The 12,328-nt window shown below is 39.7% G+C and overlaps 2 protein-coding genes across 2 annotated transcripts; both read left to right on the top strand.

Moving 5' to 3' along the window:
* The first annotated feature begins 2,134 nt into the window (after window positions 1-2,134).
* On the top strand, window positions 2,135-7,877 carry LOC147761174 (uncharacterized). The gene is made up of 2 exons (XM_087015688.1): window positions 2,135-3,511; window positions 3,952-7,877. Exon 2 carries the CDS (start codon window positions 4,233-4,235, stop codon window positions 7,497-7,499), a length of 3,267 nt encoding a protein of 1,088 aa, XP_086871814.1. The 5' UTR covers window positions 2,135-3,511; window positions 3,952-4,232; the 3' UTR covers window positions 7,500-7,877.
* A 146-nt stretch (window positions 7,878-8,023) lies between these two features.
* Window positions 8,024-11,586, top strand: LOC106156077 (uncharacterized). The gene is made up of 6 exons (XM_013531194.3): window positions 8,024-8,668; window positions 9,066-9,252; window positions 9,643-9,696; window positions 9,922-10,041; window positions 10,480-10,596; window positions 10,939-11,586. The coding sequence occupies exons 1-6, from the start codon at window positions 8,601-8,603 to the stop codon at window positions 10,948-10,950; spliced, it is 558 nt and encodes a 185-aa protein (XP_013386648.3). The 5' UTR covers window positions 8,024-8,600; the 3' UTR covers window positions 10,951-11,586.
* The last annotated feature ends 742 nt before the right edge of the window (window positions 11,587-12,328 follow it).

Here is a 12,328-nt window from a genome sequence, read left to right as displayed (position 1 = left end):
ATTGTGCAATTTTTGGCAAAAATTATCACTGCCAGAAAAACCTTGCATAAACATATAGCTTTGATTTAGAGGACGTGCAAGTGGTGACCTCTACTGATTTTTACCATGTTTTGAATCGCAAAGATGTACCGAAAACTGCATCAAGTGGAGTCTACAAAGACATCATTCGATCCTGTTCTTATCGTCATTGTTTAGCTGATTCTTGTGACATATTATAGACATAACCGACTGAGACAGGCAATGATAGTCCTTATACGTAAATAACCATTTACGAGCACATCTATGTACAGTGGCGGAATTAGGGGGTGCCAGCGGGGTCCTGCCCTCCCCCCACCCCCCACCCCCCCCTCCCCCACTCGATGTCTGAAAACAAATCAAACCAATGGTCCCCTCTTAAAATCGGAATTTTGACTAGCTGTATCATAGCTCTAAACCGTACCGAATGGCACCGTTCGCCCTCTAAAATACCAAAACCCACGCCAAGGGGGTGGGGGGCGGTGGTAAGGGTCGGCTTTGCATCCGCGGACCCCCCTTCAAATAATCCTGTATGCACTATTCTGCCATGAAGACATTCAGGGCATTTAATTTGGGCTGTCCATATACTCAAACTACATGTACCTGTAAAAACTCAGGTGGAAAAGAATAAATGTTTGGTCGGTTTCTCATGCTTGATCCTGTGTTGTTGAAACCTTGGTAGCGAACCCGGCACATTGAAGTTAACCTTTTCTGTGTTTTTTCTTCTTTATACTTGTCAAGATTAATATGCGGGTACTAGCAGGGAACACGCGTTGTGGTTTTGAGCAAGTTTGCTGTTACCAGACCGACCTCCTCGGCAGCTTTGTGAAAATAAACAGTAGGAATGTCTGGAGAAAGTGCATGATTTAGTTTCCCCTTAAAGGGAGAGCGAACAGTTGTTATGGTAAATACCTCAGTGTCATTGTTGTAAAAAGGAGAACAATAGTGGCAGTTGCTGGTTTTCAGAATTTTTCCATGTTGTGTAAGCTGTCTCTTTCAATTTCCCTCACTCCTTCTGTCTCTCCCCTCCTCCCTCTCTCTCTCTCTCTCTCTCTCTCTCTCTCTCGGTTTGTGCATGTGTGTTTAGACTCTTATGTTAGGACTCGTGCATGCAAATCCTTTAATAAATGATTCATTTGGATATTGACAACATATGACTACTAGCGCCGTTTACAGTGATACCTGATCGTCTACGGGTCTGTAAACCACCTGACTGACCCTTCAAGCTGGAAATGGTAAAATATACACCCTTTTTGGGTGTCCAGTTCTCATTGTTTTACCTTAAAATTATAAGCGCAAAAATTTGGAGACGCTTTTTAGATGTTAACCCCACCTTGCTTTTAGCAGATTGCAATGGTTCACGTGAATTGATAGTTTTATCTTTTGCCCTAAATTACACAAATAAAATGTCGCCACCAGTTTTCTATTCTTCTAAAGTAAATTTAATTTAAGTGTACCAGAATTCATAGGATGCAGAGCCTCTGAGGCTTGACTAAAGACATTTTTCTTATCTAAAAAGGAAAAGCCCGAAGAAATAATTGAAAGTTTACCATGTCGTTTGATCGACTTTTGTATTTTTTTTTTTACGCAAGAGAAAATATAATCCTGGCAACTGAATATACTTGTATAAATATTTTTTGTGTCTAGTTTTACACTTACAGCAAAGATGGAGGTAAAATGGAGTATGTTTTCGTTGAAAAAGGGGGAGTTCGTTATGACACAGCGTGAACGCAGCGTCTACTCCTTCCGAAGTAAAATGAAAATAGAAACCCCAATGCAGTGCTGATTAGCGTCCGTTTAACGCTCAGAAATATAAATCGGTTCGTGTGTTCAGATATCCAGTTGACCGCTGGCGAATTCTGACAGTAATCATATTCGCTTGGCAACAAATTAAAGTGTTTTTTTCTAGCTTCGACCCTGATAGCCAATTGAGAGACGCCAAATTGATGGAATTTATGTTTGTTAACTTAAGGTAGCAAATAAGCAAACGGCTATTTTTTCAACGTAACTTTGCCCCCGGCAGAAATATCGCCTCCGGTTTTCATGGTTTCTCTCCTGCTAAATCAAAGTGGGGAAAACGTACGTATACTAAACATGCTGCAGCCTTCGGATGACTCTTGTTTAAGAAACAAGTTCTGGGGTTTACTCAGTGCGAAACGTCCATCTTGTTGGCATTAACTCGGAGCGTTGGATGTAGCCTTACAGCAACGCGTTTCCATTTGCTTGACTGACTGGAGGAATTTAACCGTGTTTTGCATCAACTTCCTTCCCACTTGTGAGCTTTAAGTAACTGAGTTTTAACCCTCCCGGATTCTCTTTGCCTCGGTTTTACCTACAGATCACACGATATCATAATATATTTGAATCCGAGCAGACGATCTTTTCACAATTTGGGGACACAGCAAATGCATGTTTATTTAAAGCGAGCGAACTCGCTGCAGACTATTTGCAAAAAAAAGCGCAAGAGACAGAAGAGAATAATTTACGGCGAGTACAAACTTTATTAGAACTGAGTGTATTCTTCATATTGCTGGCAGATGATGGACAGACCTCACACTAAAGGCTGGGGGGATACTGCGTGTTAATACGGAGCAGACCCGTGGTGAACTTGGACATAGAATTGAACAGATGAGGTGAACATCGCACGAGGTAAAACTGAAAAAGAAAAATCAACACAGAGTGTAACGCAAGGTTTTGCAGAGCCACAATACAAACATTGTTTTTCTAGAGAGCTGGGTGTGAAATTCTGCTCACTGTTGGCGTAAGAGAAATCCAAGGTGGTTCAGCTTTTAAACGATGCTAGAGCCTAGACGAAGGATGTCATAAACAAATTCGATTTAAGTTTACGCTTACTGTCACTGCCTAAACCACTTTCTAGCCTTCACTGGAACTATATCACAGGAAGAAAACGCCACTGCCGCTTCAACGTTCACTGCAAGAGCTTTCAGTTTAACACAAATGCGAGCATAAACAACTTACAACCGACGTTAAAAAGACCACTGGCGGTGCTGTTATATAATGTAGCTAATAAGAAGAAACCAAGACGTAATAGGGAACCTTAAATAATACCTGGGGCATGCCGATACAACTAAGTATTAATAGGATGGAGACTAAGAACATTCATAGGCAAGGGTGCATTGGGTTCCGTAATTAGACGGGCGTGCTCGTTAGTTCTGCCATAATTTACAGTTGCAGAGTGAACAATTAAGGATTTTGTTTATACATTATTAGTGCAGTTCAGAAAAGGTTGCTACCAGGTATGTACGGAGAGTGAAGTGACTTTGACAGATCACCGGAAGTGAACTTACAACGTTTTAATTGATGGATTACAACCTAAAGCGACCTTCGGAGGAGGTTCCCTTTTTACGTCGCAAGAGGTAATAACTGAAATTAACTATGGAAATGTCGTAGATCCAGCAACAAAACATATAATAAACTGATCAAGCGATGACATAAGGTCGTTGTCTGAAAATTCAGCTTGGTTTTGATAGCAAGGGTAAGTGATTCGCGAAACTTGTGCTTTTTGTAGTTTTTATCAGATGTAAAGAACATTTAAGATGTTAAGATACAGCAAAGCACAATGATCCTGCTGAGTAATGGGATGTATAGATTACACGTCAACCTAGTTATTTGACAACCCCTGCGCTCTAAACTTGTCAAACTAGCGAGAGAGTTATTATCGGCATTATCAACAATGACATAAGCGATACAGACTTACCCTCGATATCGCTCTATGAAGCCTTGTTCTGAAATATGTCTTTTTTGATTTTTGACTTTAATCAGAATAAGATATTTGAAAAGAATAGTGCTAGTGTTCATAACACGCTAGGAAAGGAAGTGAAATCGCAAGGCATCAAACGAGGTCTTAGTTGATGCTGAAAAACCTGTGGTGTAGAATACTTTTAACTCACTGGAATGTTTGTGGTTCTTTCACAGAGCGCTTGATGATTCAGAAGAGCTATTGGAGACAGTATATGGACATAAGGAGCTGATTATGTCATGTGCTTATGCCTGCAGTTTCACTCTAAGTGTATACCACTTTGATGGTAGAAGAGCCGAGGGGCAACATCTGATATCTTTATTTTCATCTGTATCTTACACTTGAACTTTATGACTATTGGCTACGCTTCGAATTTCATGTGAAATCTCTTCAGAAAAAAATGCGTTAATTGGCTGTTAACTATGAACCCGTACGTGACAAGTTACCACATGTGAAAATGAGGAGTCTAATTCACAATATTCTTAGGATTGTCGTGCTTGCTGATTTGCTACAGACGCTAGGATGCCCGGTCCACTCATCGTCCCGACTAACCTGCGGATGTTCAGTTAAAAGTGAATTTTCTCTGGACAGCACGTCTGGACGACGTACGACGTACAGCGTAACGCTGCTCACGTGCTCCAGAGTCAGCAACGACATAATACCGCGTTTTACGTCGGAGGGGGAGCAATTAGACCAAATCCAATTTCATGATAATGCCATAGAAGAGGTGCAAAACAATGCCTTTATTCGTCTGTCGCGTAAAAACGTGCAACGGATTAGTTTCACCAATGACAGAATCAGCGCCGTCGGTCGCGACGCGTTTTCCGGAATTACAGATAGTCTACGCCACTTAAGTTTTCGAAATAATAGCCTAACTAGTCTCCCAGTGTTCAGTGGACTGACTCTAGACACCCTTAACATAGAACACAATCACATCCAGACGGTGATATCTGGGTGGATTAGAAGGACAAGTATTACCAAACTAATTCTTGAGAACAATGAAATTAAATTCCTGCAGGCAGGTGCTTTTCATGGTCTCTCCGATACCTTGCTTGAACTGTCATTAGCGGGCAATCTTTTTAACAAAATCACCCCGGAAATGTTCGGTGACCTACGGCATTTGTTGAAATTAGATCTTGACGGGAATAGGATAAGACATATTGAAGATTACTCATTTCGAGGTTGTCAACAGCTGGAGGAGCTTAGAATTTCGGACAATGTTTTGAGAGTTGTCACCCCGCGGGCTTTTGCCGGGCTGGAAACCACCCTGGTTTCCTTAGACCTGGGGAACAACCAGCTTGTGCGCGTTGAGCCGTATGTTTTCAGTAATCTTCACAATCTACAGAGGTTGCTCTTAGCCAAGAACCGCCTCCGAAGGGTTCTAACAGGTGCGTTTCAGAACTGCTCCTCGCTGCGAGATCTCCGTCTCGAACGGAACAACATTACCCACATTGCCGACGGGGCGTTTGCGGGGTTGGAATACACGCTGGGTCACCTGTATCTACAGTTTAATCAACTTCAAACGGTCCCCTCCAACATTTTTGCCAGTCTAAGGCGCTTAGGTGAGCTATGGCTCCATAAAAATTTGATTCATCGCATCGAGGAAGGCGCGTTCGTGACCTGTCGGCAACTGATGATATTAAGTCTTTCAGGTAATGCTGTAAACTCCTTGACCCAGCAAACCTTGCGTGGACTGGAATCGTCTCTACAGAGGCTGTATTTAGACCACAACAAGCTGACGTTACCGCGTTACGAAATGTTTGCTAGTCTAAGGCACCTGCGAGTGCTGTATTTAGGCGGGAACCCTTTAACCTGTTCCTGCAGTCTAAACTGGCTGACTAACCCGAGAGAGATGTACATCATGTCGGATTTGATGCACATGAGTTGCAAAACAGCGCGTAAAAAACGCGAGTACGAGCTGGCGAGATTTATTCGTCGATTCTGTCAAGAGATTACCCCGGTGGTACCTCAGTTCTCTACAACGGAGGCCACTGTTTCTGAAACAGTTTCTTGTGCGACGAGCAGCTCAACAGACTCCTCACTGGATCAGCGGGTTACATATTCGAACATAAAAACTGCCCTCGATCACACAACGCGGTTTGTTCCAATCCAAACAACACAAAACAAACGAGATCGCACGGCTGAATTCAGAACCGTTGCTAACTTATTTACCTCTGATGAAGTTACAAAAGTGACAGATGTTTCTTTCGTAACCGCTAACAGAAACATTGGTGAAAGAAACACACACTTAGTATCCAGCGGGGCTGAACCCACACATACCACTTCACCCACGATACTTGAAAAGAAAAACCAAGTGATTACTACTAGGGGTTATATCACAGAACTATCGAGGTTTGCTACCAGTGAAGAAAATTCAGAGGTTGATAATACGCCACCTTCATTAAATATGGCGCAAAGCACATACACTACGCCCCAAACGTCAACCACCGACAGCCCCTTCCAGCGACAGACGACAGCTGAATACGTTTCAATATCAGAAGACAGAGAGACTCCTACGGTGCTGCCCTCTGCGGCAGACGGCAGTGAATCAGTAACGTCACTGTTACCCTTTACAGAGGCCAATTCAACAGTGCCGTCATGGTCAGTAACATTAAGCAAAATAATGACGGAAAATAATTTTAAAGGTACCCATGTTTATTTTGATGTCCGGGCGCAAACGTCTCAGCAGCCACGTGTGCAACCAACTGAAACCACAGCTGCTTTAGACAATACACAAGAATGGATGACAGACGCCGTCAGAATGCTAGGGTCCACAAACGAGCCCACTGCAGCAGAAAGCCGAGGTCTTACTCCAGAGCCTCCCCATTTGTCAGATGCAATCAAATCGTCCACCACACACTATTTATTCATCGACGCAGAAAATGCAAACACGGACAAACCAGACACAGGTAGATTGTCATCCGAAATACCAGAGAATTCAACTCCTTTAGCTAGTTACAATACAACCGTTGATAGCTTGCGACAAAAGTCAAGACGCCCGCGGCCCGGTTCACGTAGGCGTGGCAATGGGAAGGGGCGTGGCAATAGGCGGGGTGGAAGGCGGGGCAGAAAACGATTAAGAACGACATCCGTTTTACCTGAAGTGTATTCAACTTTAGACATGCAAAGTTCCGTCACAGAGGTAAATTCTGCCATTTCCAGTGAAGACATTTTGCCAGGAGTTTCCGATTCAGGCCAATCAATAGGAATTACAGCATCAACTGAATTAGAGGAAAACATCGAAAAAAGGACCGAAAAACTAACAACATTAATGGAAAGCAGTCAACGATTTGATTCAAAAGCAGCTGTTGATTATGTAACACCTTCAGCTGATTTTTCCATTGATACTGCAGCTAATGCAGTGGATGGGTCCAATGATAGGGGTCACTTTGAAACCACAAACGAACGATATTTGGACAGCACCCCATCTATTGTCTCATTGGCTGACTCAACAACACGAGAACAGAGTAACACCGATATCAGTATAAAAACGACAAACATCCACAAAGACTCTTCCGTTGTTAATTTTAGGAATTCTATGGAAAATGAAAAACACACGGACGCTATAACCACAACAACGAACTTTAGAACCCCAGGGGCAACTAGTCCTGCGCCGGTTCACGACCAACTTCCTGGGAACCGGGGAACTATTTCTTGTCCGCAACTTGGACTAATAACCTTAATCTATCTAATTTTGTTAAGCATTAAATGGGTGTTAGTTTAACGGCTAGTGACAATAGATACTTTGTTCCTCAAGGCCAAAGGGATACTTTTGGGCGGACCGCCAATGGAGTTCGGACGATTGTGGTGATATTGGTAAATATATTTCACTTTCAACAATGTGGTATCACTCAATTTTTGTAATTGGCGTGGTGTTTTTCGTACCGTTTTTGAGTCGTTCTTGCATCTTACCTTTAAGAGTATTATTAGATAAATTTATTTGAATCCTAAGGCAAAAATCAAGCAAAATTGGTCACTTATGCCTAGGCGATCTTTCATTTACCTGAACTGTTTATTCTTTAAAATCAGCTGTAAGTAGTGTACATTATTGGGTATCAACCGGAAAATATAGACAAATAAAATATATTCTTTTAAGATGCAATTGATATTGAAGTATATATAAGAAGTGCGCTTGTGAAAGTCATAGTTAAAAACCGATCGAAAAAAGTGAGGGTTAGTAAAACTGAAAATATCGAGAAAAAATAATAAAACGTAATTAGATATATACGAGTCGTTTTTCCCCCGAAACTTAAAATGTGTGCCTATTGATCACGTGTGTACATGTGAGAGCTTTCACAAGGCAAATGTGCAATATAGACATAAATGTTTAGAGAAGTTACATAAATGCAATCTTTTTGGTTTCAAAAATTTGACCAAAAATGGACGTATTGGTCGTAGAAAGGCTATTTAGACGAACAAAGTCACTACCAATATTATAGTGTACGTGCATTTTTTCACGCGTGTATAGACATAGTTCTTATAAATATTTATCTTATAATTCTTATCAAATGAGGTCCTTAAATGTGAAAACAAACGCATATGAGATGGCGAGTTTTAATTTAGGTCAAAATTGATAACGTGTGAAGTGAAACATGTAGTGTGAACTACCATCCACATTTAAGTGTCATTTTCAGTGTTCAAATTATCTATGAACTAATCTGCTCTTACGTCAGAAGGAGGTTGCCCTTATATTTTTGGCATTGAGAGGGATCAAAAGTCGTGATATACATGTATTTTCATATCACTTACGTAAAGACGAACTGGACTGAATGGTTTTGATCACGGGGTGGTTTTTATACATTGAAGTTTAAACTAATTTGGTAACATGTCCGAAACTCACGACAGGGTGCCGCTGGCACCTCCACCGCCCTATCCTGGCCGCGACAAGACGAGGTAAGGGTTACATACAGAACTGTTTTTATTGCGCAGAAGACATTACGGACATTATCGAAAGTTGTACTTTCTCTCCATCGTTCTTCTTCTTCTCTCTCTCTCTCTCTCTCTCTCTCTCTCTCTCTCACACACACACACACACACACACAGACACACTTGACGCACGTACATAAATGGTGACGTTAAATTAACCAAACATTTTTTTAACTAAGGGGGGGGAGGTCATAGCATGTTGTGCTAGTTTAACAGACAGTCTTTTTATCTGTCAAGGATAATTATATGAACTGTGCCTCATTTCCTTTTGAATAATTGCATGGGCTTCATGTATGCTACTTAGTCTGATATATTTTATTATTATAATAATTATTATTATTATTATTATTATTATTATTATTAGGGTTTCGTCGAAGTGTCTGAATGTTTGCCACGTTGTCATTGGAGTGCTATGTCTTCTACTTGGAATTTTGTTCCTCGTCCAGTTACCCGAGTTTTTCAAAGAAGAAAACGTGCCAACTAAAGACTGCGACAAGGCCGTCGTCATATGGAACCTGAAAACCGGGGCTGGGGTCTGGAGTGGGATGTTGGTAGGTTTCAAAAAAAAGAAAAAGACCAACCTGAAATGATAATTATGTCCATATCAAAATGGCTGTTTTTGTCATATAATTTATTATTTATTCATTTATTCGTTAATTGGGTAAATAGTTAATTTAATATTCATTTACTTACTTTGCCAGCTTTATACAGTGAGCAGTTTGAATCCATGCTGAGCATTACTTTTTTATGTAATTATAACTATTATACCTTTGACACTTTTATGTTATTGCCATGCTATAATGTATATGTCTAATTTAAATGTTGATTGTACTCCGAAATAATTTTATTCACTGCATTTTCGGTAACAACAAAGTTGAATTGATTTTATATTTTGAATAAGAACATTGGGGCTATACTTTCTTTCATTTACAATTTTTCAGTTTATAATCTCTGGGATACTTGGACTAATTGCTTGGACTAATCCATCTGTTTTAGTAAGTAGGCCTATATCCATATCATTTCATACTTGTTAAGGTCCCAAGAACATAGTTTTCAAATATGTTTCAAGTATGTTTGAGCGAAAATATGCTGGATATATATATATATATTAAAGCAATTGATACTAGTGACGGTGAAAAAACATCTGCCTATTTAAATGCCTAATTAACTATCTGTTCCATGAATTTAATCATTAACATTTAACCGATTTATAATTGCAGTTGGTGGTGCACCTGTTGTCGTCTGCTATTGTTATTGCCATATCTGCTCTGCTGTTGGTACTGTCCATAATAGATATGACTGATACCAGTTGCAATGTTTATAACAACCCGGGTGTAGTAGTACGTGTGCATATCTCTCTTTCTCTCTTTATTTATCGTCTCTCTCTCTCTCTCTCTCTCTCTCTCTCTCTCTCTCTCACACACACACACACACACACACACCTAAAGCACACACACACATGCACAAAACAATATGTACACATGCCTGCTGGATAAAGTCTTCTTTACAAATATATTCATTCACGAGCGTCAGTATTTTTAACATTGTTACCGTACGGTTTCATGAAATTTTGGAGTGTGCTTTTAAATTCTAAAGATTATTCATTTCATGTATATATGGAATACACTATTTAGCATAAACATGTTGTTTTTGGTTTATTATCAAAGAGAGATGTTTTTTATTGTTGAACATTATTCGCCTTTTAACAACAAGTTGCTTTGGGGGGAGGGGGTGAACAAAAAGACACATTACAAGGTCATGGCCCTTCTTCTTTGCAGCAATGGATCGTTTTGCTAGCTATGTGCTGCAGTATGGTGTTTTTGGCTGTGATAGAGATGCTGCTTACCATTGTGTGTTCATTGGTGCAATGTGTCGCCTGGAACAGCCGCCCAGCGGTAGGTATCGCCTAACAATGTTTTCATGCAAATAAATCATTCACGAATTTTGTGTATATAAGTCACACTTGCAATCTACCTGGAGAGTTCAAGCAAAATTTATTTACTAACATTTCATCCAAATTTAAGAGTTAAGACAACGAAGCTTACAGGATTCCTCAGCCTGGTGAAAGAAGCAAAACATATGATATTCCAAGAGACTCTGGTTCTCTATATTGAAATAACTAGGCGTAAACACATAAACGACAAATAATAATGTTAGATGCAGCAATTTTTTAAAAATGTTATGACTAACAGTGAATCGTTCACTACAGATTTTTTGTCTCCGTTTTTCATTACCAGAGAGCTGTGTAAATCCACACCCAATCGACGCAGACGGAAATGAGGCGACCAAAACTGCAAAGCAAATTTATTTTTTATTTCTTAGAAACGGACAATGGACGTTTATCTGGACATACTTTAGTAGACTTGTAAATCAGATTGGGAATGTTTTCAGCAACTGTCTTCAAGGCCTCCCGAGATATAACATGCTCATATCGATATGTAAAACAGAAAATAGGTGAATATTTTTATAAGTTTAATGGCATAGATATTTGGTATATTGACCTTTGCGTTAATACCACCTTCCGTCGGTTTTCTGTGGATATTTTAAAGTCGAGTCCAAGGGTTTGATAAATGTTCATGGCAACGTCTTCATCTCCCCAAAATAAGACAAGGCGTTTCTCTACGGTAGTGGAATTCCATCGGAACACTCGGAGGATGTCTTCAAGGTCATGGACGCTGACGGCGATGACGTCACAAGAGGAGAGGACTTCGCTGTAGCTCACGCTGATTTCATTACCAGTGAAGACGAAACAGCCATCATATATGTAATTGTGTCATTGATCGTTTTGATTAAAATCACGTAGCAGGATGTACATGTATGGTGAAAGACTTTATGCTATACTGTATTGTTATTTAAGTATATTTATGAATAAATATGAATAAAGATGCAAAAAGTAAACATTGGTTCTTTTAGTACTTTTGATATTAATAAAGATACAAAAGTATTTATTAGTTCTTTTAGTACGTTTGATATAAATAAAGAAGACAGCAGACAGTTTTAAGCACGGTATATACTTTAATAATAATAATAATGATAATAATAATAATAATAATACATTTATTTTAAGTGTTAAATCCAATTCTCTTTTAACTAGTAGGTCCTTTAAATTGTGATCAAACTTAAAGAAGTGATAAATATTGTTAAAATACACGTCGAGTTAAAAATCTGCATGATGGGATTATTTGTCTGGAAGTTGTGCTTTTTTGTTTGTTTGTTTGTTTGTTTGTTTGTTTGTTCGGTTTGGTTTAGTTTGTTTTTGTGCATTTTTTTCCCTTTCTTTAACTAGCATTTCCAAGGTGTGACTTTGAACGCCCACGGACACGAAACTAATGCTAAGTGCATTTATGCTTTGATCACACATGCGCGTTTACACCTAATCTCTAGCTCTCTACAATGTTAGTAAGTGGAACATTCCTCATATGACACGTGACCAGACGTTACGATTTACTCAAACGCACGTGCTGGTTGTTGTTTAATTGCCCAAAAGCATAATACAATTGTATATCTACAGTACATTTGGTAGGGCACTGAGAACAACAGTATAGCTTCATCACAGATATGACATCCAGTTTATACTTATCAAATTCTTCTTATCAGAAGAGGTCAGGTGCTTATTTTGCGTTAACA

The sequence above is a fragment of the Lingula anatina genome, chromosome 6, assembly GCF_051362555.1.
Source record: "Lingula anatina isolate TDL-2025a chromosome 6, LinAna3.0, whole genome shotgun sequence".
Classification (NCBI taxonomy): domain Eukaryota; kingdom Metazoa; phylum Brachiopoda; class Lingulata; order Lingulida; family Lingulidae; genus Lingula; species Lingula anatina.
This window is presented reverse-complemented; position numbering and strand designations above follow the sequence as displayed.